Raw genomic sequence first — 14,938 nt, forward strand, 5'->3', positions numbered from 1 at the left:
GGAAGAAAGAAGACCAAAAAAACTTGAAAAAAATACAAGCCTCATGCATCTCTTATATAGTCCATGCAAAGTAAGGCCTAACCCTTAAAATACTCTAAAGTAATGGTAGCCTTTAGATGCATGAGAGACAAAGCATGGAGAAAAAAGCATGGACAACCTCCATGATTATATGTTTCGGCCATGCCTAAATAAAAAAAGAATGATTCTTTATTTTTTATAAACTCCAAGTTTATAAAATATAAACTTTGTCTTTAGGTAAAAGACAAAAGAATCTAACTAGTCCAAAATGTTGTGCATGACTTATTAATTCATACAATATGAAATAATAACTAGTTATACTCTCTTATAATTATTATTTTCACAAAACAATAATTATTCCCTAATTAAAATACAAGAATTGATATTATTTATTAATAATCATATTAATAATAAATATACAAAATGTGACAACTTGATAAAGGTGTGACCCTATAGGATCATATATTATTAGCAATATCACTCCATAATGATTCTTGGGCATATAGATCCAACACAATAGTTGATTATTGATCGAGATGTGAGTTTCCTTCGCTGTACTCGGGGGTCGAAGGCACCAAGACCGGCCCACTAGATTATATTTGTAGGATGGTAATTGTCTTTATGACAATTACATGTTATGTATGTATATGATTGATGTCTCTGTGACTTGTACTGATATGTATGCAAGCTAGTTGTAGGGGTGAAATAGACTCGATACTGGTTGAAAGAGACCTAAGTGGTTGAAACATACCCAATACCGGTTGAAAGAGACCGAAGGGGTTGGAATATAACCAGTATCGGTTGAAAGAGACCGAAGTGGTTGAAATAGACCCAATACCGGTTGAAAGAGACCGAAGGGGTTGAAATATACTAAGATATGTTTGACTGAATGTATGTATGGTATGGGGCATTTTGGGGGAGCTTACAAAGCTTTGTGCTTACAGTTTTCAGTTTATGTTTCAGGTACTTCCAGCTCGAAAAGGAAGGAGCCTGCTTGATCGCACCGCATCTGCCCATGTTTTCCGCATCTATGTGATTTTGGGATTTGTACTCTGATATAATGATATTATGATATACTCTCGACGGTTTTTATATAATAATAGTATAATTGGAATGAATTTAAAAGAGAATTTTATTTGAATTTTTGGACATTACATGTTGGAACCATGTTGCAGTGTATAATTATATTAATATATAATTATAATGTTGTTGTTCCAAAACATATATATATATATATATATATATATATATATATATATATATATATATATATATATATATATTATAATTGTTTAAAGTAACGGCATGATATATATTTATTATCCATTTCAAACGAGCTGAGTAACGACATAATATTAACTATTATACATTTTAAATGAGTAGAGTAACTGCATAATATTAACTATTATCCACTTTAAACGAGCAGGGCAACAACATAATATTAATAATTATCCATTTCCAATGGCCAGAGGAATGACATAATATTAACTATTATTCAGTTCAAAACGAGCAGAGTAACGGTATGATATAACTATGTTTTATATAATAATATTATCATTACAATTTTAATATATAACAACTAGTTAATTAATCATGTATCCCCCCCTACATTTGAGAAAGAATTTTAAAAAGGGCTCGTAAACTCACCCTCGAAGCGTGCGTTCCACTTAGTCGGGTTTCGGTCGGAGGAGTTAAGAACCTCGGTGCCGCTCGGGGAGAGGGGAAGAGGGCTATGATCAATAGAGCGAGGGGTTAGAAATTTATGGGTGTGAAAACGAGAGGGGTCAGTCCTGCTATTTATCGCAAGGTTTTGAGAGAGTGCGTCACGCTATGACCAGAGGCGTGTCACACCTCAGCTTGCTGGTTCCTGTAACATCATGATTTTTGTTTTTATTTTAAACACATTTTAACCAGAATATGTTAGCGGAAGTATTATTTTGAATTTTATAAAAAAACATCACCCATGTTACTTTATTACAAAACAAGTCCATCAAAATATAAGTTCCCTAAAAACCAATACCAAACTATTTTATCAAAATCAATTGTAAATGAAATCTCAAAGACATGTTCAAAATGTTATCATTACTAAGTAATACTAAATAATTACCCAAAAGATCCCATCCTCACCAAGCCATCAAACTATGCTACCTGTACCAATGCAAGACAACAACAAGCAAAGAAAAAGTGTCAGCATATTCTAAGTGAGTCAATCATAAATATAGTGTTATGGAACGCACATATCCCAAATGGGTCAGACCAGGCATCATATAAGCGTGCTTTCAAACACTCACAAAGAATGACATCACATGCATGACATAACCAACACAATTATGCTCAATTAATATTATTCATCTGTTGAGCTTTTCATATAGCTACACTTCATTATTTACCTTTGTAACTAATTATTTTTACTTCATTCATCATTATAATATTATTAAGTAATATTAATCTTCTCCTTCATCATCAATAATTACTCTCCTCTAGTCACCTTTGTAATTATTATTTTAATACTTCCTATTTACGAGTCTATATGTTCATCAGTAACCCCAAGGTATAAGTTTCCCATCCACTACTAACGTGGCCAGTAGGGCCCAATGTACTAAGTGAGGCGCGACTCTCACATGTAACATTACCCCCGAATCATTGTATTCACTACTCCGACGTTTCATATACTAGTACATGCGTTGTCGTTAAGGATTGGTACAAGCGATGCCAATTCCATCATGTTACACCTCCCAAATCCAACGTGATGTTTACACCGATTTTCCCCGTAGAGCCAAGATCACTCCACTTCACCTATTTTTAGGTGCACCATGTGTCGAATTGGTCGTCCAGAATAACCATCCAACTGGCTTTTATCGTAGAGCCAATAATAACTGACTTTCCTCATAGAACCAGCCTTAACCGGCTATCCTCGTTGCACCAACACAACTTGGTTATCCTCGTAGAGCCAATACCTATTGGCTTTCCTCGTAGAGCTAGCCTAATCGGCTAATTGGCTTTCCTGGTGAAGTCAACACTACCCTTCACCCTACTGGTGTATCCCCCTTTTATATAATTTATTATTAATTCATCTTTTAAGAAATTACACATTTGACCTCCCTAAGTAATCATGCATATTTATTAATGTGTTTTTCTAGCATATTACTTCACAAGTTCTTGTTATGTAAACATACAAACTAATAATTACAAGTTATAACATTTTGCATCACATATCATCTTTATAGATATCACCATACTAGCATGTGTTGTCACAAATGATCACATATAGATATTTTCATGAAATCATCGCATGCACACATCACATAAAATCAACACAAGGCACTCTTTCTATCATGGCCCTAACACACCTCTCACATAAAAAAGAATAAGAATCCAACATATATGCATCCTAAATTCTCATACACATATGGAAGCATAATAACCAATATCATATCACACACAATGGGGGTACATGCAACCTAAACAACCCAGGTTTATTCCAATCCATTTAAGATATGGAATTCCCTAACAAAGTACTTAAAACCACAAAGATTAACTCACCTTTGTGGAAATGCGTCCTTTCCACACTTTAAATCTTTAAGGAACTGCAGTATCAAGCTTTCCCCTAGTACAACACAAATAAGTATATTACTAGAAGTCTACAAGATCAAAAATAACAATTCTATACCCCACACATGAAACTAGTTACTCGGACAAATTCTCAGATATTGACATGAAACAACAGTCTGTACAAGGCCACTTTAGCACGCCAAAAACCTAAAGAAATTACATTTTTTTAATTCCACTAGTTTAGACTTTTCTCTTTCCAGGAATTGCTTTTATAGGTCTATATGCCTTTTCTAGATTTTTCTGTGAATTTTACAAAACTGCATATATGTGCTGATAATTTCAGACCAGTCAGTAAAAATTAAGATTTCCACCTCGGTTAGAGACAAAATTATGGTCTGGTAAAAATCAGGGTCTAGACTCAAAGTTTAAACTCTGAGAGTTTTCGGATCCTAAATCTGACGCCTGATAATGTTTATAGACTTTTTACAAAACAGGGGCATAATAGGCATTTTCTTACAACTCCCCGCTTTGAATTTTAAGGGTTAACTGAAAACTTAACCCATTAAGCCATAACCAAAAATGACTATAAAGATGGAAATTGAGTTCTTAACAGTAGAAACATGTTATTGAGTCAAAAGGACAACTCCAACTTCAAACCATGACTCAAAGTACAATGCTTTTAAAGGAAAATAAATTATGGTGCTAAAAAGAACACACCGTTAAGGGCTTGAGTTTCCTCCACGATTAAGCCAAATATAAAGACCTTTAGGGACAGTTTTAAAGACCTTTCGATGGTTCAAAACATGGTCTTTTTACAAAAAAAAATTATTACACAAGAAATCACTTGACTTGACGATAAAAGTAGCACGAATTATGACACCAAAAGTGAGCAATTTGACACATGATTTCAAGTAATTCATCAGGTATCATTACCTACATATAAGGGAGTGTTCATAACAAGATTTTCGAGTAACAATCAAACAAAAATACAATCAAAGTGGCTAGAAATTGACCACACAAAAACACCAAAATTGGAATAAGTAAAATCATGACTAATAACACTAATCATGAAGCAATTGAGGTGGAATTACAATAGAATGAAGAAAATCAGAGACTTACTAAGAGAGATAATCGATTCCTAGCCTCAGTTGGAATCACAATTCAACCCTCCTTTACTCCTCCTGTCGACCAAACTTCCACATACACAAAACCTAATTGAGTCTCCACTGATACACGCGTTTCTAGGTTCCCCTGATCAAGCTCATTTTTTTCTCTTACTGATTGACGTACTAGACACAAGTAAATCGGTTGAAGTTGGGATCATTTATCATGTGCGCGTGATGCCAAGAAAAAAAGGCAACGATAGGCTAAGAGATCGACGCATAAGTTGTTACAAATCCAGAATTTGCAAATAATCCCCCTCACTATCCAACCTTGTGTTCCATTCCACCTAACCCTAGATACTTGGAATATTAAGTTTATTTTAATGACAATTTAACCCCTCAACACCAATACACCAATTAAATGAATTATATTTACCCTAATAATTTCATAAAACAATTTAATTGGAGTATATTCCCCTTATTTATTGATTAGTTCTTTTAGATATTATATTACTATTTTTATTTGATTTATTCCATTTAACCTCATATCTTTTGCACACGAGCTTCGTTTTCGACGTTATTTATATCCACGCATTCGTACCGACGAGTAGGGTGATTTTAAAACTTAGAAAAATCATAACTTCCTCATACGCATTCGTATCGACGTTATTTATATCCACACAGTGGTAGATGTTGTCAGTAGTACGTATTCTTATTTATTTATTTTTGTTTCATTATATATGCTTATGTTTATTCATGATGTGATTAGGGATGTTTCTGGTCAATGGTATTCCTACTCTTGTACTTTTTTATTTTGGTGCTACTCGATTTTCCTTTAGAGGTAGAGATCGCCAACGACCACACTGTGAGTGCTTCGAGGGTTCATTGGGATTATATTTTAGAGATGTTTCGAGTTTGGTTCCCTATTGATCTCGTTTCTATTTCTCTAAGAGGGGATATGATCACTATGGGCATGGATTGGTTGGGTCGGTTTGGGGCTATGATCGACTATGAGCATCAGTTAATGCGAGTTCCAACCCCAAGTGGGGGAGAACTGATCATTTATGGCGAGGGAGCACGAGACAGTTGTTAGGATAACAATCCTTGCAAGATCGATAAGATTCAAAACAGTTTAAGAACAAGAACACGACAATGATTCAAAGTATGCTGAATGATTATAAGCCACAGCCTCAGAAGAACTCGATTAAGAATGGCTTAGAGGCGTGATTAGGGTTACAAGAATAATTGCCGAAGTTATGAAACACGGTGCATGCATGCAACTTAAATACTCTAACCCTGATAAATAACGGGTGGACAAGCCCAAGCCAGTTTACATAAATAAACAATTAAATAAGACTAAATGACACAACATTAATTCCCAACAATATCCCCCTTTGCGTCCATTGAGGCGAGATGCTCTTCACTGCTGAGTCTTCTTTGTGGTCTTGAAGAGCTTGGGAATGACTGCGAGAAGGTGCACGCAAAAAGCAATGTACCAACGAATCATGTCAGAGAAGTTCTTCTTCGCAGCTTCGTCATTCAGTTTACATTGGCATGTGAAATCCAGAATAAACTCTAAGCAAACTGTAGAGAACAGATGCCTATCAGGCAATGCGAAGAGGCATTTCTTCAAGCTAGCTCCGGTACCACGATGAAACATCACGGTCCAGTTCTCTTTTTCAGTCTTCCCCATCTTCATCAGATTGATATCTCTTGTTTTGCCAGTAAGGGGAGCAGTTGGTTTCCTCTTCAGAACCGAAGCGATTTCAAAATCAAAGTTTGCTACTTCATTGATGTATGAAATCAGCATTCTCTTCATGTGCAGTAAAACTGGTTCGTACTTCTTTTCGTCTCTTAGGCGGAAATTCAAGAAAATGATCCAGTCATAGGGATTTAGGCACGGTAAGTCAGCGAAGGAGAATTCATGAACAACACTTTCTGATCCTCTTGCTATTTTGAATTAAACGTTCACGAAGCTCCCTGTTTCAATTAGCCCTATGACCTTCACAGCAGTAATCTTCTGTGGACTCCACATAAGGTATTGATGTTTGCCCTGGGACAAGTAGAATTCTATCAACGACCTATCAACATTCGTATCCGAAGCTGCAACATTCCCAGTTGAATCGAAACAGTGAAAGAGAAACACCTTCAGAGTTATTGGCATATCGAACTGCGAATCCTGCAAGTTCTCCAGATCGAACGAAGTAACAGGTTCCAGCCAATGCATGCTCTGATTGTCAATGTCATCGTTTAGGATTCACTCCTTGGTCCATGGTGGAAACAAAGTCTTTTGACTTTCCAAGGTCACCTGAGCTTCGCGTTCAACTCGCTCCTTTGCTTTTGCTTCTCTCGCAATACGAGCATTCTCATCAAGGAGTTGATCGCGAGCCTTTCGCTTCAATTGGTCAGATTCGCTTTCTTCCTCATCATCACTATTCACCAATTTTTCTTTTCCTTTGGAACTCGAAGCTACATTAACCTTCGGTTCACCGGTGCCTTTCGTCTTTTACTCATCATGAGTAGATGTGTTCGGAGGTTGCCGAGTTGGTTCTTTTGATGCTTCTCCCTCTTATTTTGGAAGGATGGGAGTCTCCGAAACACCCTCAATTCGGTTTAGCATGGCGAGAGCAGGACGAAACTTGTCAGCTAAGTGCTTTCGACTGGAGATTGTAAGAATAGGATCGTGAGAATCGAGAATGTTGGAGAGTAAGGCATTCACATCACCAACATAGCTTCTAACAACTTCTCACTTAGACTTAATTTCCTTGATTTCTTTGTTGGCGTGGACAAGTTTTGCTACTGAAACTTTGACTGCAGTGGTGTAAGCAGCAAGTTGATCCATAATAGTGTTTTCAGCCGCCATATCATCAGCAAGCTTGGTCATCTTTGTAGAAATAGAAGCTTGAAACTCAGCATTGTCTTTCTGCAGACCAGTACGAACTTGCATGAGAGCTTCTTTCTCCTTTCGCAGTGTGTTATTGAGACCCACAATCGCCTCATTCACTTTAAGAGGGTTGGACTCAGCGGATGTTTTTGAATTGTTCATGAGGCTCTGAGCTTCAGTGAGGAGTTTTTCTACTTTTTCAATCACCTCGGTACACAAAGCAGTAGAGTCAGAAACTGCCTTATTTGCTTTGTCTAGATTAGCCTGATGTTCCTTTGTCATTGACTCAAAAAAGGCCTCAACTGCTGTCTTAGAGTAAGCATCACTACATGAAGCTTGAGAAGAATTAATCAGCGAATCTAGCTTTTCGGTGATTACTTTCAACTGGAGTTGAGTTACAGGAGCATCATCATCGGTATCCTCCTGAACCGTGAATCGAATGTACTGAAAAGATTGAAAATCGAACCCATCTCCCTCGAAAAATATATATGAATCATCGTGCCTTAGAGGGAAAATTGGTGGTGTTGAATGACCAGAAGATAAACCTCAAGCCCCTACCCCCACATCAGATGCATTGGTAGTAACAGGAGGTTCATTGGTCATATTCGTAGTGGTGGTAGTAGTAGAATCAGTGAACATTGAAATGGAAGAAGAAAGAATGGTTGGAACTTGTGAAGTAACAGGAGGTGGACATGGTGCGATGGTAATAAGAGTAGAAGTGGGAGTAGTTGGAGAGGGAATATATGTATTCTCAAAGAAGTCATCAGTAATAGGAACTGGACTGGAATGTGAAAGATTACCTCAAGGTTTGTAGAAGTAGGCTACGAAACTTCTGGTTGGGAAGTGGCAGCAATATCTTCGTTTTGCATAGGCTCTTCCACTTCAATGCGAACATCTGACTGAGTGTCAGACTGCAAATGTTCTCTTTCACTTGAAGTTGGAGATTTGTTTTTGCGAGCTGCTCTCTTTGTCTTTCGCTTCTTGGGTGGAGGAGGAGGTGGTGCAGATGACCAAGCTTTTCGATTTCGTTTCTTGGGGGTTGCAGCTGCTGTTGAAGTACCCTCTTTTGTAGCTTTCTTCATTCCTCCTTTCTTAGGTTTATCAGCCTCTGCTAAAATCGCTCGCATCTCATCAGTCAAAGGACGAAAACCTGAGACCGGAAGTTTCTTGTAAGCCTCAAGTATCTTACTAGCAGCAGGAACAGAGCGAAACATGGCTTTAGGAATTGAACCCACGAACGAAAACTTGGAATTGTCAGCAATGATGAAATTTGTAGTGTGGAAGACGGAGATAGCGGACATGAACGAATCTTGCATCACTGGAATTTGAAGCTTCTCAATGGCCCGTTGAACAACAATCGTCCAGAAACGAGCACAAGAAATTTCACTGTGTCGGTTTGTAGAATGCATACTTTGGACTAATTGTGCCCAAAGAACAGACCCAAAATCGATGTTAACCCCTGTGTAGATCCCATAGATGATAGTCATGAAAAATGTGCTGGCACAATCAGATCTAGTCACACGCTCAGAGAAGTTCTTGAATAATAGGTTGAAAAGCCCATTCCATTGAGGTGGCAGATTAGGCTTCCTAAACTTTGAGATGGAAATTAGGGTTTCTTTGTATCCCATCTGATAGAACATCTCTATGATTGCGGCGATGGTGATGGAATCAGGGTCTACCATATTAGCTTTCTGAACAAGCCCTAACAAGGAGCAAAATCAGGACTTAGTGATAGAGGTTTTCATGTCGAGAACTTCAAACGTGATTCTCTGTTCTTCTTTGACTTAGCAAATAGATGAGTACGCCTTGGATAAAAGAGACATTGGAATGATCTCGCACGTGGTTAAAGCTTTAACCCACGGTGAGTATTTCAAACATTTCACAATCAACAACATGTAGCTATTGTACTTGAGAGGATCGAGATCGAGAATCAAGTTTTGGTGAGGCTTGATTGCAAGGAGAGATGAATGCCCTGTGTGTTCTTGGACAGGAGTTTAAGAAGATCCCGCCATTGATGAGTGCTTGAAGATGAAGATGATGAACAGTGGATGATGATCCCAAAAATCGTTGAGAGTATTTGTGAGTGGTAATGAGATATGTAGCGTCAAAAACCCTTTATACCATTTATACGGTGAGAGAAATCAGGACAGAGATTGTATCGGTTACTGAAACGTCGCCTACAAAAGCTTGATATGACAACTGTACGTCAGTAAAATGTGTCAGGCGGCGGTAAAAGAAACGTCGGTTCAAAGTTTCACGCGCCCATTTAAATTCTTATCTATTAGAATTCCGCGTCGATTTCTCCCTTGCACATTTAAGACTAAGCTACCTTACGTATTGAAAAGAACTTTCGCTTTTAAGTTACTGGAGTTGAACTGCGAAACTGAAAATAAGTGTAAGTACCACGAACTAGACTTTTGGAAAATCACAAGGATCTTCGTGCTTGAGTGTGCCAAAGATAAAGAAATAAATCAAAGAATATCTGTGGAATTTTAGTGATGTGTATGTTAAGACACGAAACAGTGGATCCCGGGAAAAGATCTCTTCCTTCGAAGTCAAGAGAGACTAAGAAGTTTCTGTGTGGTTTCCCGTTGAATTACGATCACTTGTTTATTAAGAAACAGTGAAAGGCTTCTTTTCGATAGGTTTAAGGGTGGCTTTAGCTTCAATCAACCTTCGAAGCTTGATATAAGTACGAATGTTCTGATGAAGTACTCGTGTGACCAGTGTAGTCAGTTGAACGAGTAGCTGTGGAATTATTTTAGTGACTTGGATAAATATAAAAATCTCAAAAAAAAATAAATAAATAAAAAATAAAAATAAAAAAAACTAGATCTTTAGACAAGAAATGTCTTAGGTCTAGAGCATTTCATTATGATCTCGCAAAAGAAGAAGAGATTTCTTGGTACAAAACACAAAAGTGGAGTTTCGTTAACTCCTTGGTGAAAAGTCTAGAACATTTAATTGTTCACCGTCAATCCATAAAAGTGTGTTGAATTTTGGGTTTCACTCAGTTAGTGGTTGAACGAAACAAAGATCATTAACACAGATGTTGTGTAACCATAAACCTCAGTGGTAATTTCTGAGAGTCTCAAGGGTTACGTTCATGAAAGTGAATGTGATGGAGAATAGTTTGAGGTGGTTCCTAAGAAACGAATGTACCTCTGCTATGCGAAAGTGACCAAGAAAACAACTCTTTACTCAATATGAGTAGAGTAATGTAGCTCATGACGTATTTCAATTCATAGCCTAATTGGGAAGAAACGATTGGTGTTATCGATTCATTACGGCTTCAACATAAAGTCGTCGAGGCTTTAGACAACATGCAGCAGCATGCTTCTAGGGACACTTATCTAGTACATAGATAAAGAGTTTTATATCTGCCCCATCATTCGTGTTATTTAAAAAAAAATTCCTTCAAACCTGCTCAAGTAGTTAATGAACGAGAATTTTTTTTTTTTTTGAATTTTGAGTTTTAAAAAAAATAAAACATAAAAAGAGGTAAAATGTTTTTGGATTTTGAAAATTTTTAAAACAATAAGGAAAATGTTTTTGTATTTTTGAATAAAATAAAGGAGTAGAATAAATAAAATAAATAAAATAAAAAAATAAAAATTAAGAAAATATTTTTGTATTTTTTATTTAAAAAAAATAGAAAAAATAAAAAAACTAAACCACGAAAATAAACAAAAATAAAAAAAATAAACGAAAACAAAATATACATACTGTACAAAAGGATATAACACGCTCCAAACCACGAATGAACAGTTGACCATGAGATATGTAGAGCTTTCGCATGAAGCGCAGGAGAAACAAGGGACACGAATTGCTGCGAACATTCGCACCAATTCGCATTGCAAAAGATGACTGTGAATTACTGCGAGCGTTCGCACCATTTTGCATGACATGCTTTAGACTGCCAGTGTGAAATTCTAACCAAAAATGAAAGTGTCAATATTAAAGCGAAAGTGGTTTTGGAACGGATTTAGCTTCTATCATTCCCAAGCATTGAAGGATTCTATTAAAGGTTGTTTCAGGCAAGGCTTTTGTGCATATGTCAGCTAACTGATTAGCAGATCTTACGAAGTGTACTTCAACATTACCATCTTCCACATGATCCTTGATAACGTAATACCTCAGTGCTATGTGTTTCGTTTTTGAGTGTTGCACTGGATTGTGACAGGTGCGAATGGCACTTTCGGAGTCAAAGTATAAGGGGATTTGTTTCATATTCAGACCATAGTCACGAAGTTGGCTTTAAATCCAAATGACTTGTGAAGTAAATAACGCTGTAGCTATGTACTCTGCTTCAGCAGTTTAGAGGGATACGCAAGTTTGCATTTTCGACTGCCAACTTAAGAGCTTGCCATCCAAGAATTGGCATCCTCCCGTTGTACTTTTTCTATCCAAGTTGTACCCTTCAAGATCAGCATCCGAAAACGCTTGTATGAAGAAACCTGAGTTTGATGGATACCATATGCCAAGTGAGGACATTCGTTTTAAGTACCTGAAAATGTTCTTGACAGCAACCATGTGGGGTTCTCGAGGATTCGCTTGAAACCTAGCACAATAACAAACGGAAAACATAATGTCTGTTCGACTAGCTGTTAGATACATTAATGAACCTATCATCTGACGATAAAGGGTCATATCACCAGCAGGTGTTTCCAGAGATGGTGTTAGTTTCTTTCTGAATGCCATTGGAACCTTCGTTTTTGAATCGCCCACCATTCTAAACTTAGAGAGCAGGGTCTTCGTGTATGCCTCCTGATTTATAAATATACCTTCCTGGCTCTGTCTTATGTTTAATCCAAGGAAAAAGTTAATTGGACCCATTGAGCTCATCTCAAATTTCGTTTCCATTAGCTTTCAGAGTTCAGCTGTTAAGCTGGGATTAGTTGATCCGAAGATAATGTCGTCAACGTAGATTTGGACGATCATTAAGTGGTCACCCTCTTTCTAGTGAAAGAAGGTTGGGTCAACCGAACCTTGTTTAAATTTAGACATTTTTAAGAAACGAGTAAGAGTTTCGTACCAGGCTCTTGGAGCTTGTTTCAGACCATAGCCTGCTTTGTCTAGAATGTAACAGTGCTTAGGATACTTCTTGTTTATGAAGCCGGGTGGTTCCTCCACATAAACTGTCTCTTCAAGTTCCCCGTTCAAGAATGCACATTTGACGTCCATCTGGTATACCTTAAAGTTCTTATGTGGCTCATAAGCCAGAAAGATGCGAACGGATTCTATCCTAGCAACAGGTGCGCAGGTGTCTTCGTAGTCAATTCCTTCTTCTTGACAGTATACTTTAACCACCAGTCCCACTTTGTTTCGTGTAACGTTTCCTTCTTTATCAAGCTTGTTGCGAAACACCTACTTTAACCCTACAACCGATGCATCCTTTGGAGTAGGAATCAGCCGCCAGACTTTGTTACGTTTGAATTCATTGACTTCCTCTTGCATCGCTTGTACCCAATCCGAATGATCCAAAGCAATCTGAACATTTTTGGGTTCGACTTTGGAGATGAACGAATTAGACATGCAATATTCTACTTTGCAGAGTAAAGTTGTTCGTTTCGCTTTTTGTTGTGCTCTTGTAAGAACTCCTGAAGACGATTCGCCTATAACCTGCATTTTTGGATGATCTCTAGTCCATTTAGTCAGAGGAGGATAAGTGGGATCATAAGATGGATCCAATTCAGCATTTATGTCCTCAAATTCTGACTGTACTTCCAAATCATCATTCACATTATCTTTCTCCCCCTTCAATGATGTGTATATCTCTTCTTTAGTTGTCGGATTCTCCCCCTGGAGTGGACTTTCATGGGTGTCTTGTGGAGTTGAGTGCTCCCCCTGAAAAGTTGTATTAGGAGTTGATTCAGAATTCTCCCCCTGGAATGTAGTATTCGTGTCATTTGGGTCATTCGCACTTGGCTGCTCTTTGTGCATATCATTCAAAGTGTCGTCAATGATTTTCTTCAATTCATCGACCTTGTTGTCAGCTTCTTTGGATTCGGATGAGATAACCTTCTCTGGATCAGTGAACAGTAGCATGAATTCTTCGTAGAGATTGGCTAGTGGAATCGTAGCTGGGCTTGGTTTAGGAAAAATCTCTTTTAATTGACTGGCATTCGCTTGAATCCTCTTTAAGTAGTTGTCGTCGAACATCACATAATAGGTTTCTTCTATTCGTTTTGATCATTTGTTAAGAACCCTATATGCCTTGGTGGTCAGCGAATATCCCAAGAAGATACCTTCGTCAACTTTCACATCGAATTTGTTCCTTTGTTCTTTAGAATTAAAGATGAAGCACCTGGAACCAAAAACATGGAAAAACTCTACGTTAGGTTTTTGTTTGTTTATTATTTCGTAGGTAGTGATAGAAAATCGTTTATTGGTAAAGGAACAGTTTTGGGTGAAACACGTTGTCCCAATTGCATCAGCCCAAAAGTAAAGTGACGGATTCACAAATAAGAGCATGGTTCTCGCAGCCTTTCAACAACTTTGTTATGTTGTGGAGTGTAAGGAGCCGAAAAGTTATGTGATACTCCTTTTGCAGTCGGAAATTCTTCAAACATCTGGTTTTTGAATTCCAACCCATTGTTACTGCGAATATTGCAAACCAGCTTTCGCAGTTGTAGTTCAATCTGCTTTATGAAGTCTTTGAGTTTGGGAGTGGCTTCAGATTTCTGCTTAAGAAAATAAACCCAAGTGAAACAAGAAATATCATCCACAATAACGACAATATACGTATTACCACCAATAGTTTCAATCGCAGACGGACCACAAAGATCGATGTGAAAATGTTCGAGTGGCTCAATGACTTTCGTATTCACCACCGTTGGATGACTTTTGCGGCTTTGCTTCCCCATTTCGCATGCAGCACAAAGATGATCCTTGTCATACTTTAGGAGATGAATCCCTCGCACATGATCACCAAGAACGAGCTTGTTGATATCCATGAAGTTAAGGTGCGAAAGTCTTTTATGCCATAGCCAACTATCGTTTGTATGAGCCTTTGTTAGAAGACAAATGGATGGCTTCCCTTGTATCAGATTTAGATTCAATGGATACATCTCGCCTTTACGTTTACACTTTAAAAGGACTTCTTTGGTTTTCTTTTCTATGATTTCAAAATCTTCGTCGTCAAATGAGACCTTTAATCCCCTGCCAATGACCAACTGCGAAACAATTATAAGATTGTGTTGCAGACCCTCAACATAAGCAACTTTACGAATTGAGAATTCGCCATTTGTTATCATTCCGTAGCCTTTGATCTGTCCAATTGAGTTATTCCCAAACTTCACTCTTCCACCATTTTTCAGCTCTCTAAACTCTCGCAGTTCCTCCTTTCTTCCTGTCATGTGACGCGAACAACCACTGTCGA

The 14,938-nt window shown here is 37.6% G+C and overlaps 1 protein-coding gene across 1 annotated transcript; it reads right to left on the bottom strand.

The window, feature by feature from the left end:
- Positions 1–12,924: 12,924 nt before the first annotated feature.
- On the bottom strand, positions 12,925–13,719 carry LOC145105824 (uncharacterized). The gene has a single exon (XM_079042913.1). The coding sequence runs from the start codon at positions 13,717–13,719 to the stop codon at positions 12,925–12,927; it is 795 nt and encodes a 264-aa protein (XP_078899039.1).
- Positions 13,720–14,938: the final 1,219 nt, after the last annotated feature.

The sequence above is a fragment of the Lactuca virosa genome, chromosome 4 (genome assembly GCF_052849685.1).
Source record: "Lactuca virosa cultivar CGN04683 chromosome 4, Lactuca_virosa_CGN04683_v6, whole genome shotgun sequence".
NCBI lineage: Eukaryota > Viridiplantae > Streptophyta > Magnoliopsida > Asterales > Asteraceae > Lactuca > Lactuca virosa.